Consider the following 12624-nt stretch of genomic DNA (forward strand, 5'->3'; position numbering starts at 1 on the left):
GGGAGGATTGCTTGAGGCCAGGAGTTTAAGACTAGCCTGGGCAACAAAATGAGACCCCATCTCTAAAAAATAAAAATAAAAAAGTTAGATGGGCATGGTGGCATATGCCTGTAGTCCTAGCTACTCAGAGGGCTAAGACAGGAGGAGGGTTACTTAAGCCTAGGAGTTTCAAGGTTGCAGTAAGCTATGATCATGCCACTGCACTCCCGCTTGGACAACAGAGCAAGACCCTGTCTCTAAATAAAGACAATTTTAAAAATAATTAATTAAAACTAGCTGTTCATGAGGATTGTTTGTAAACACTAAAACCAGGTAGAATGATAGAAATGGCAAATAAAAGCAATAACCCTTAATGACAAAGGGATTAATGCCAATGGGTATTAACTATTGTAATTGTAATAACAAAACAGAATGCAGAAGATTTTTGAAATCTTTTAAAAATACTGAATCTGACACAATTTTGGTTGTTGTAAATAAGGACAAAAAATGTACGAAAGGAGTGGGTAGAAACAGGGTTTAACAAAAGTGCTTAATTCTCATTTTCTGTAACTGGGAATAAGACACTATTTTCTGATTCCCTAATTAAGTATGTTTAAAAATATAAATCATTTTATACAGGGACAGATGGCTCACACCTGTAATCCCAGCGCTTTGGGAGGCCAAGGCAGGAGGATCACTTGAGGCCAGAAGTTCAAGACCAGCCTGGGCAACATAGCGAGACCTCGTCGCTACAAAAAATAAAAAACTTAGGTACAGTGGCTCACACCTGTAGTGCCCGCGCTTTGGCAGGCAGAGGCAGGAAGATCATTTCAGCCCAGGAGTTCCGAGGGTGCAGTGACCTGTCATCACACCACTACACTACAGCCTGACCTGGGCACCAGAGCAAGACCCTGTCTTTAAAATTTTTTAAAGAATATAAATAATTTTTAAGATAAATTCCAGTAGAAAAAAAAATCTACTTTCCAAAAACCACCACAGAACACAGAAAAAAACAACAACAGTTGTACAGCAAAAGACACACTTGGTGCAAAGGGAGGAGGTTATTATGCTAAATAAAGATTAGAGTTTATGGCCAAAACCTTACTGGCCTAACCTAAATTTATCAACCTTTCCCTCCCAAGACATCTGGCTACAAAATTAAGAAGATATATTTTTTAAACAGAAAAAAACCTGGTCCCCTTTATGCTCTGCTTGGTTCCTTTAGGCTTAATTTCATTCAATGCCTCGCTGAACTAATTATAAAGACAAGATCTCATTAGCATAACAAAGTAAAACAAACTCTGCTCATTATTATTACCTAGAGTAACATCAAAGATGTTGACTTTCATCACATGGGCAAGTTGGTGTCAGATTTCCCCCTGTAAAGTTGTTATTTTCCCCCTGTAAAATTAACAATAACTTATGAGAACATACTTTGAGACTATATTAACATCTACTACTCTCAAACTTTCACATACTAGTTTTAACATCCATTTTTACCCACTTAGTTTTAAGATCCATTTATGGTTCTTACTTAAATCAACTGTTATAATTGCCAAAAGGCAACTTACTAATTCCACCTTTTCCTTTATGTTCATTCATTAGTCAGAATTCTACATTAAGGACTTCTAGATCATTTATTTATCATAGATCCCTACTCTATTTATGGGTAATAAACAAGTACTGCCTTATTTATTTCAATGATTAAATTGCCCTATAGTCAGTCAATGGGAGTTTTGCCAGGCTGGCTCCTGTGTCTCTTTCAAATATCCCCATCATTTTACCTTTTTGAGCACTCCCTTATGAGACTACAAGATGCTCCAAGCATATTTTGTATTTTTTCCTTCCCCTATTCTGGAATCCTCCATTTCTCTAAGGTTCCTTCCAGTAGAGAATAGTATTAATGGTATTTAGAAACCAAGATCTAGTGCTAGGTGATCGCATTGCTAAAGGGGTATCACTGCTTCCTGGCCATCTTAGCAGACCGAAGTGGAAAAAGATGTACAGATGTACGCATGTGTATCCATAATGAGATCTATTTCTATATCTACATACTTCTTTTTTTGTTTCTTGTTTTTGAGATAGAGTCTCGCTCTGTTGCCCAGGCTGGAGTGCAGTGGCGCGATCTCGGCTCACTGCAAGCTCCGCCTCCCAGGTTCACGCCATTCTCCTGCCTCAGCCTCCCAAGTAGTTGGGACTATAGGCACCCGCGACCACGCCCGGCTAATTTTTTGTATTCATTTTTTATTTTTTATTTTTTTTTTAGAGACAGAGTCTTGCTCTGTCACCCAAGCTGGAGTGCAGTGGCGCAACTTGGCTCACTGCAACCTCCGCCTCCCAGGTTCACGCCATTCTCCTGCCTCAGCCTTCTGAGTAGCTAGGACTATAGGCGCCCGCCACCACACCCGGCTAATTTTTTTTTTTTTTTTGTATTTTTAGTAGAGAGGGGGGTTTCACTGTGTTAGCCAGGATGGTCTTGATCTGCTGACCTCGTGATACACCCACCTCAGCCTCCCAAAGTGCTGGGATTACAGGTGTTAGCCACCACACCCGGCCTATATCTACATACTTCTAAAACTATGAATTTATGCCACTATCTGCAATTCCAATCAAACATCAGAGTTCATTTTAACCTTCACATTTTTCACCTTTGTAACTCACATTTTTCACCTTTGTAACTCCCTTCTCCAACAGTGAGAAACTGGCTCCCATTTTCTACAATATATTTACTTATTTGCTTATAACAGTATAGACAATTGCTTCAAAATTGCAAACCCATGCCTTTATGACAACAACAAAAACCAAAAATTCTAGTTAACTCTATTAACTAGAGTTCAATGTTTGTTTCAATCTTTTTGTCTTTATCCTGAGGACAGAGTTCAAATACTAGGATCAAAAGTTACCTAAATTAGTTGTTTTTCACTCCTTCAGTGTAGTTAAGTTACTCATTTGAAATATGGTTCAGTTCATTTTGTTTCTATTTGTACTCCCTGTTAAGGTGTTTTTATTTGTCATCAGTTGATTTGGTTGGTGTGTTTGTTGCTTATATACTCAGTATGTGAAACATTAACATGGTTCCAAAAGTCAGAAAGGTATCCTCAGAAGGGTCCCTGCCCCCATTCCCTCTATCCTTTCCACCGCATACCTTTTTACCCATCCTCTAGGAAATCAATCTTATCAACCTCCAATTTATCTTTGTGTTTTGTTTTTGCCCCAATGAACAAATACATATGTATTTTCTTATTTCTCTTTCTTTCTTACACAAAAGGTAGTATACACACAGTAGTAGATAGACACTTCTGCACTTTTTTTTCACTGACTGTAAGTTTGGTTTGTGTGATTCCTCCAAATCTCATATTGAAATCTGATCCCCAAAGTTGGAGGTGGGGCTTAATGGGAGGTGTTTGGGTCATGGGGATTCCCCCTCATGAATAGATTAATGCCCTCCCTGGGACTGGGGTGTGAGTGAGCTCTTACTTATTAGTTCCACCACAGCAGGTTGTTAAAAAGAGCCTGGCGCCTCCCCCACTGGCTTGCTTCCTCTCACCATGTGATCTCTGCACATGCCACTCCCCTTCATCTTCTGTCATGAATGGAAGCTTCCTTACACCCTCACCAGAAGTAGATGCTAGTACTGTGCTTCTTGTACAGCCTGCAAAAACTCTAAGCCAACAAAACCTCTTTTCTTTATAAATTACCCAGCCTCAGGTATTCCTTTAGGGCAGGGGTGTCCAATCTTTCGATTTCCCTGAGCCACACTGGAAGAATTGTCTTGGGCCACACATAAAATACGCTAAACTAACGATAGCTGACGAGGTTAAAAAAAAAAAATTGCAAAAAAAAAATCTCATGTTTTAAGAAATTTTATGAATTTGTCTTGGGCCACATTCAAAGCTGTCCTGAGCCGCATGCCACTAGCAGGCTGAGTGTTGGACAAGCTTGTTTGAAAGCAAGACAAACCAAGACAACTGAACAACATATCCAAGAAAGCACTCCGTATCAGTTAATCATGCCCTCAGTCTTTTTCACAGGTGCATAATGCTCCATTGGATATTCCTACCACGTAGACTGCTTGTTAATTTTTGTAATTAAGAAATGCTGCAACCTTGTACATGTGTATTTTCATACTGTGGGAAGTGCATCTTCTGGGTAAATTCTGAGATTTGGGACTGCTGAGTCAAAAGGCATGTATGTGGTCAAATAAATACATCTTATGTCGCCTAATAACACATAATTTCTGTATTATTTCTGCCCCCCAAAAAATGCATAACCTGAATCTAATCATGAAGAAACATCAGCCAAACCCAAATTGAGGGGACTCTATAAGTAACTAATTTGTACTCTTTAAAAATATCAATGTCATAAAACACAGAGACTAAAGAACTGTTCCAAAGTAAGACATGGAAATAATGAATTGGATAATCTGAGATTTTCTTTTGCTATAAAAGGCATAACTGGAACAACTGGCAAATTTCAAACAAATTCTACACATCAGGTAATAGTATAATAACAAATCAATGTTAATTTCTGAGTTAGGTTAGTATATTTTATTCATGAAAGCAAATGCAGCCGGGCACAGTGGCTCACACCTGTAATCCTAGCATTTTGGGAGGCCAAGGCAGGTGGATCACATAAGGTCAGGAGTTCAAGAACAGCCTGGCCAACATGGTGAAACTCCGTCTCTACTAAAAATACAAAAATTAGTAGCCGGGCATGGTGGCAAGCGCCTGTAATCCCAGCTACTCGGGAGGCTGAGGCAGGAGAATGGCTTGAGCCCGGGAGGTGGAGGTTGCAGTGAGCCAAGATCGCACCACTGCACTCCAGCCTGGGCAACAAAAGTGAAACTCCATCTCAAAAAAAAAAAAATTAGCCAGGTGTGGTGGTGGGCGCCTGTAATCCCAGCTACTCAGGAGGCTGAGGCAGGAGAATGCCTTGAACCCAGGAGGCGGAGGTTGCAATGAGCAGAGACTGTGCCACTGCACTCCAGCCTAGGTGACAGAGTGAGACTCCGTCTCAAAAAAAAAAAAAAAGAAGACAGCAAATGCCCTGGTTTTTCGGAAATACACAAAGAGATATTTAAGGATAAGGGTGGCATCATGTCTTCAACTTACACTCAAATGATTTTAAAAACCATATATTGCAGGGAATAAGCAAATATAGTAAAATGTTACCATTTGGGAAATCTGGTTAAAGTCAAAAAAGAAAGCAACATCAGATGTCTTTTTAACACTTATATTCTTATTTCTACTGCTGAATTTTACTTACATGGATAAAGAGCTTTCTCCCAGAAAAAAGAATCATTGTATAAGGTGACAGTAAGTTAAAGACGGCAATATTAAACTGTTAATATATACCGACAATAAACTGACTGCATTTTTAATTAAACTATAAGTTAAAGCTGTTCAGTGCTACGCAACAAATAATCACATGGCCTTTATAAAACACTAAAAATAAAATATAATTTATAAGACATCAAGGAGCTCAGTCCAATTATTCTCAAGTACAATTTAAGACAATTTATATTTCTTTGCATCTCTGAAACACATTTTTCTTTGCAAAAGAAATAAATCTAAGGCCTACCAACTACAATAGTTTAAGTTTCAATCTCAAACAGACTCAGCAGCTCTGCCCAAAGTAATTCAAGGTCAAGGCCTTTCAACAAAATTCATGACTATTAACTCCATACTGTCTACACGCAAAGTGAAAATCCTTTACTCATTATCACTTTTCATTAAGGAAGGCACAGTGGAATTAATATCCTAAAGACCATTTTCCCCAACCAGAAAAAAAGGCGTGCAAGTGGCATCACAAAATCTGTTTCAATTTTAAAGACCAACTTTAATGTGAAAAAGAAACCTTTAAAATATATATATATATATATATATACACATATTTTTTTTTTTTTGAGATGTAGTCTTGCTGTGTTGCCCAGGCTGGAGTGCAGTGGCATGATCTCCGCCCACTACAACCCTCCGACTCCCAGGTTCAAGCAGTTCTCCTGCCTCAGCTCCTGAGTAGTAGCTGGGATTGCAGGCGCCCACCACCACACCCAGCTAATTTTTGTATTTTTAGTAGAGGCAGGGTTTCACCATGTTGGCCACGCTGGTCTCAAACTCCTGACTTCAAGTGATCCGCCCGCCTCAGCCTCCCAAAGTGCTGGGATTACAGGCATGAGCCACCATGCCCAGCTAAAATTTTTTTTAATAGCTTTAAGAAAGTCTCTTCCCACTCTCCTCCCCCAATTTAAAGTTATCAATTTATTTTCCTAACTGAATGGAACAGACTATTTTTATTCAAAGCTTAGGAAAGACCATGATATTTCAGCAATCAGATGAATTAAAATCCCATCCCAGTAAGCAGTAGGCTGTTATCTACCAAGGGAAAGCAGTATTCTTGACCTACTCAACAAAAGTGCTCCCACTCGGCCAGGCGTGGTGCAGGCCCAGGCGGGTGGATCACCTGAGGTCAGGAGTTCATGACCACCCTGGCCAACATGGTGAAACTCCACCTCTACTAAAAATACAAAATTAGCTGAGTGTTGTGGCACATGCCTGTCTATAATCCCAGCTACTTGGGAGGCTGAGGCTGGAGAATCGCTTGAACCTAGGATGTGGAGGTTGCAGATAGCCAAGATCACGCCATTGCACCACTGCACTCTAGCCTGAACAAGAGCGAAACTTCGTCTCAAAAAAAAAAAAAGTGTCCCCACTCAATTCCTACAACTTCCTTATCCCAAAACAGGGGTACGCATGCACACAAACACACACACACAGAGACAGACACAAAGAGAAAGAGAATGAACAAAACACTTAAGAATAAGACGTAAGTTAAGAAACTGCAGGTTAAAATTTCCTTCTTCTCCAAAGGCAGTCATCCTCTATAAGAAAATGTTCTTCCTTGGGTGTACAGAAATTTTATCTAGGAATTGCCTGCAGGACCATCAACTGTTCCCCAAACAAGAAAACCTTTAGTATGGTACCACTTTGGGGGTAGGTGTCTTATTTTTCAATGCTAACAATTCATTTGTACATTAATGTTAAAAAAGTTTAAACACTAAAAATGTCTAGTTTCAAAATAATAGATAAAAGTTAACAGTTTAAGTAGTTTCTAATTGCAGGAAAACTCTTCGAGATGTAGCAATGGAACAGCAAATTGGGAATTTAAACTCACAACCTTCACATGTGGATCAATTAACTATTAACACAAATCTCCTGAAATCTCTTCTCGGATCTCTGCCCCAGGAAAAAGCAATGAAAAAGTACTCAGCAAAAGACAAACTTTTAAAAAGCAATGCTGGGTCCAGACTAACAGGTCATAGGACTGACTGAAATTCAAGACGTGAGAAATCAGCTAACCCCTACCTACCTCAAAATCTGGCAAATTGTTGAATAAAAAGTTAACATGCTAAAAAATATATATAAACCTCCCTGTAAATTTTTAAAACATATATGGCCTTTTCTCAGAGTTACCAGATAAAGCACTAACCCCAAAATTAAATGCTTACCTCATTATTTCTTAAAATCAAATCCAAACTGACAAAAAGAAATTTCTCCAACTCAAAACGGAATCCACATTCATCACCTGAATACCACACAGAAGTAAGGAGGGGAGTATAGGGTTGAGCCAGGAAGGAGAGGGCAATGAAGACTTAAAGTAATAGACCAGATTATGTGTCAAAGAAAAATGAATAAATTACAAATTTTGTTTTGGAGGAACACCAAGATACAGAACTAACAGCAGCAAATAAAACCAAGTAACAATTTCTTTTTTTTTTTTTTGAGACAAGAGTCTCACTCTGCTGCCCAGGCTGGAGTGCAGTGGCGCAACCCTGACTCACTGCGACCTCCACCTCCCAGGTTCAAGTGATTCTCTTGACTCAGCCTCCCGAGTAACTGGGATTACAAGCACGCACCAACACGCCCGGCTAATTTTTGTATTTTGAGTAGAGGTGGGGTTTCACCATGTTGGCCAGACTGGTCTCAAACTCCTGACCTCAAGTGATCCACCCACCTTGGCCTCCCAAAATGCTGGGATTACAGGTGTGAGCCACCGCACCCAGCCAACAATTCTTATTTGCTTACTCTGTAGATGGCACGGTGCTGGATGATTTACCTGCATTATTTTATTTACTCCAAAAACCCTAAGGGTACTATTATTCAATGTTATTCTCCCTTCTCAAATGGTGAAACTTGGGTTTAGAGAACCTAAGAAACTTGACTAAAGACACAGCTAGTTAAATGAATAAAAAAAAAAAAAACACTCCTAGAATTTCAAAAGTGCAGAAATTTGTTCAACCAAACCCAACATTTCATGGGGAAGAAAGAGAAGCTCAGTCGAGATAAAGGCAGATTAAGAAACTACTCAAAGTCACCTGGGTAGAGAGATATAGACCCCCACACACCCAGCAGTCTCTCCTAACCACTCTGTACCATCCTGAAGTCATTTCCTACCTAGAGTTTACTTAACATTTAAGTGTTCTACCTACCAACAGAACTTTACACATTTTTCAAAGAAATATGAGCAACAGAAAGGAGGAGGTAATGTACACACACATATTCATCAAATAACATAATACTTTACATTTTATCATGGCTACTTTATGATGTTATATTTATTTTTAAAAAGGAAAAGGTATCTCAATTTAATTATCTTAGTTCCCTAATTTTGCAACTCTTCATATGAACAGAAGGTAACAACTAAATCTAAGTCAAAGAAAGTTAAGGCAAAAGGCATTGTTTTTAAATTCTCCGTTCCCAATTTTATATTTTTTTTCTGCTCAAAATTACATAGTAGAAAATATATATACTGAAAATTGTAAAAACAGTCTGGTGTTTCAGGAGGCTTAAAAAAGTAAGTCCAATTTGTGCCATTCTAATCTCCTACCAAGAGAACTGACTTCTGCTTATTAAAATGATTAGTCTGCTGTGTTCTCTCCCTCCAGTTACTACTGCTAAACAATCATGGTGGAATGAATTTTAACATTCCAGGAGTCAGGCAATGAATAGCTACCCTATTAAGTGTAAATATAAAAAAATCGCTTTAGCTCCATAATCTAAAATTAATATAAAAATGTATGCAGCTTTACTACAGACTGTACTAGACATTGTTCTAAGCCCTTGACATGTTAACTCATTTAATTTCACAGCTATATGTGGTCCACCATATTTCCCCAGTTTACAGATGGGGAAAACTAAGGTACAGAGAAGTTAAGTAACCTGCCTAAAATTACACATGCAGCAAGTGGTAGAGCTGAGACTGCATCCAGGTGGTCGGGTTCCTGTCTCTCCAAAAAGTCTCCTTTTTGCAGAGACCAGATCACAGGTCCCAAATCAACTATCAATCCCACTTCCCCACTTGCCACCTCCTCTCTCCAAACTAGCATATGACTCCCACATATGAGATTTCCATTCTCCCCACCACCAAGCCTACATAATGCTTTCATCAATTTTTTCCACAGACTTCTCTGAGTCTGAATTCCCTTTGCATTTAAACATGTTACAGAACTGTAGGCATAAACACTGATAATACCTACCATTACTGAGCACATACAACATGCTGGATACAATGCTACCATCTTTGTCATAAAAGTTATAAAGAATGTGTAATCAGACCCATTTTACTGGCGAGAAAACTGAGGCTCAGAGAGGCTGAGTATTTTGGCCATGTTCTCACAGCCGATAAATGACAGAGCTTTAAAAGACACACATGCTCAAGTCTGTAAGACTCAAGGTTCATACTCTTTATGTACACATATGTCTTCCTCATACATACCTGCTTCCTTTACTTCTTTAATATCATCTAGAGCATCTAGGTACTATACTATTCACAGTGGAGGTATTTCTTCAACAAATGATTCTATAAATTATTAGGAAAACAGCAATTAATGCTTTTTTTTTTTTTTTTTTTTGAGGCAGAGTCTCGCTCTGTTGCCCAGGCACAATCTCGGCTCACTACAATCTCCGCCTCCAGGGTTCAAGCGATTCTACTGCCTCAGCCTCCAGAGTAGCTGGTACTACAGGTGCGCGCCACCATGCCCGGCTAATTTTTGTATTTTTAGTAGAGACGGGGTTTCACTATATTGGCCAGGCTGGTCTGGAACTCCTGACCTCGTGATTCACCCGCCTTGGCATCCCAAAGTGCTGGGATTACAAGTGTGAGCCACGACGCCAGGCCCAATTACCGCTTTCTTAATGGTTTAATACCATTACTTCCCCAAAAACAAAAAGGCCCAACACCTTAATTAATTAACATGGGCTCAAATAATTCAGATGGCCCCTTCCTCAAAAAAAACGTAAATATTTGTGGTTCAAATCTTTTAAATAACACTACCAATATTGTAACCCAAGATTATTCTCCCACTCCTAGACTTCTCCTCCACTTATCCCCTCACCCCCACCCTCCCTCAGCCATCAGACTAGTCCCCAAAGGGTTAGCTATAAATTGTTTTGCTTTGCCATTAGATACGTACAATCTGCGCCCTAGGGAAATAGCAACCTGACAGCATCCCTGATTCTGTAGCCTGCTAAACTTAAACCAATCTCACCCCTTACTCAGTGATTTTTTTAACCCACTAATAAGCATACTGTAAATGCTCATTACATAAAACATCCTTTCTTCCTGGATTCAAAGGTTTTAGCAGCAGTAATCCAGGGAATATTATAGCAGCAATTATTGCTCATTTACTCAATGTGAAAGGTGACAATCACATTTGTTACAGTACTCAATATTTTAATGTCACTGTAAACACTAAGTGAAATAAGCTATTCAGGTATCCCAATTAATGACAAATGGGTGAAAAGGAAACCAGAAAAAAATATTTCACCGTTCATACTCTAGATACTGTGAAAAATATCCTTGTTACCTGTTATAACAGGGTACCTTCGTTCTCTCCCAGCATATGCCACACCTTTTAGGTTGACAAAAGCAGAAAGACATCGGGGCTTTGTGTTTTAAAAATCCCAAAAAAGACTACTCAAACCTCTCCCCAAGAGCAAATTCTAAGAAGGAAGAATTCCACCTCCCTTTTCTTTACCACAAACCCCTGACTTACCGTCTCTAGCAACCAGAGAGGGCTGGGGGTGGGGGAGAGGGTGGTTAGAAAACAGAACGCACGACTCGGTCATATCCTAGCCCGGCCCATCCCAAACTTCACCTAGGCACGGCGAGAAGCAGGACGGCATCAGGAATTCCTAGGAAATGGTCTCACCCCATCAGAGAACATTTTTAACTTCCTCGAAGACACCATTTCCCCGGGGCATTATCACACACTCCCACCCGGACATATTACCTAAGAGAGTACTTATAAGAAGAGCGTAACACACACACAAAGAAATACACAGTACTTGAAGCGGGCAGCTCCGGCTCAGGCGGCGCGGGGAAGCCCGGAGACCACGCGGAGCCGCGGCCAAGTTGCCACCGCTATCGCCCCGACGGTGAAGGCGCGGCCGCAGGCGGCTGGAAAAGCAACGCGCGGGGCTCCAGCTCCAGCCCCACGCCCGGACCCTCGGAGCAGTAAAGCCCGGCTCGGTGGCCCAGCCTCTCCCGGAGGTCTCCGGCCTCGGCCAGAGCAATAAGGTGGATCGGTGCTTCCCACCCTTCCAGCTCCGCCCTCCCGACCACATTCCTGAGAAGCCCTACTCCCGCGACGCCGCGCCCGGGAGGAGGCAGGAGCGCGACGCTGCGGCCGCAGGGCAGGAGCGTAGTCGGCCCCGCGCCCTCCCGCCCCCTGGCCCCGGCCCGGGCCCGCGAGGCGCCTCTGGGGCGAGGTCGCGGCGGCCGCCCCGCCACAGGTAGCGCCAGCCCCCGCCCGCCGCCGCTCCGGCGCCCCGGGCAGGCCCGCTCCAGGTACCTGGATGAACTGGATGGTGAGCGCCGACTTGCCCACGCCGCCCCCGCCGACCACCACGAGCCGGTACTTCTCCTGGCCGGAGCCGTCCCGCCAGCCGGCCGCGGCCATGGGGACGCCGCAGAGCCCAGCCTGACTGCGCCGAGCCGCCGCTGCCGCCCGCCCTAGGCCCGGCTCCGGGGACGTGTGCGGCCGGCGGGCTGCGGGCGAGCGGCCGGGCTGGGGTCCCGGGTACCGGGAGGCGTCTGGAGGGCCGGTCAGCGCGGTAGCGCGGCGCTGGGGACTGGCTGGGTACCGCCCGAGGCGCGGAGAAGCGGGGTGACGGCACGGGCCAGGGGCGGCAGCGGCCGGGGGGCGCGCTCCTCTACGCGTCTCCGCAGCGCCTGCCGAACGCAGCCTCCAGCGCCGCCACAAATGGCCGTCTGGGGGCCGGGCTGCCAGGCTGAGGTGCTGCATATGCATGAGGGGGCGGGGAGGGGCGGGGCCGCGCCTCTTGGGGCTGAGGTTCGGGAGGTAACCCGGGCTTCAGACCCCCACGGACACACCGCTCTAATCCCTAGCCAGTGAGCGAGTGCGTGAGAGTGTGGGAGTGGGTGTCAGTTGGGAGTGGGACGAAGGCAGAAAGAGTGTGTCACCCTAATTGTCTATGTAAGGGATTGTGTGGATGAAAAATACAATATGTGACGGCGTGTGCGAAAAATAGGGCTGTTGGCATATTAACTCAATTTTATAGGAGAGTAAATACCCTGCTTTAAGAGTACAGATGGTGACCATATTTGTGTGAAAAACAGTATGTGACA

At 42.6% G+C, this 12624-nt stretch overlaps 1 protein-coding gene across 2 annotated transcripts in view; it reads right to left on the bottom strand.

The window, feature by feature from the left end:
* The window catches only part of RRAS2 (RAS related 2), an 81039-nt gene extending 68780 nt beyond the window's left edge, over positions 1-12259 (bottom strand). The window contains exon 1 of one of the 2 annotated variants that reach the window (XM_034932201.3): positions 11828-12259. In XM_034932201.3, the coding sequence (XP_034788092.1) occupies positions 11828-11935 (108 nt within the window). In that variant the 5' untranslated portion in view covers positions 11936-12259. Of the gene's footprint in view, positions 1-11321; positions 11610-11827 lie in introns of those variants that run through there. The other variant, XM_008971452.4, reaches the window with a different exon arrangement.
* Positions 12260-12624: the final 365 nt, after the last annotated feature.

Source organism: Pan paniscus, chromosome 9 (genome assembly GCF_029289425.2).
Source record: "Pan paniscus chromosome 9, NHGRI_mPanPan1-v2.0_pri, whole genome shotgun sequence".
Classification (NCBI taxonomy): Eukaryota; Metazoa; Chordata; class Mammalia; order Primates; family Hominidae; genus Pan; species Pan paniscus.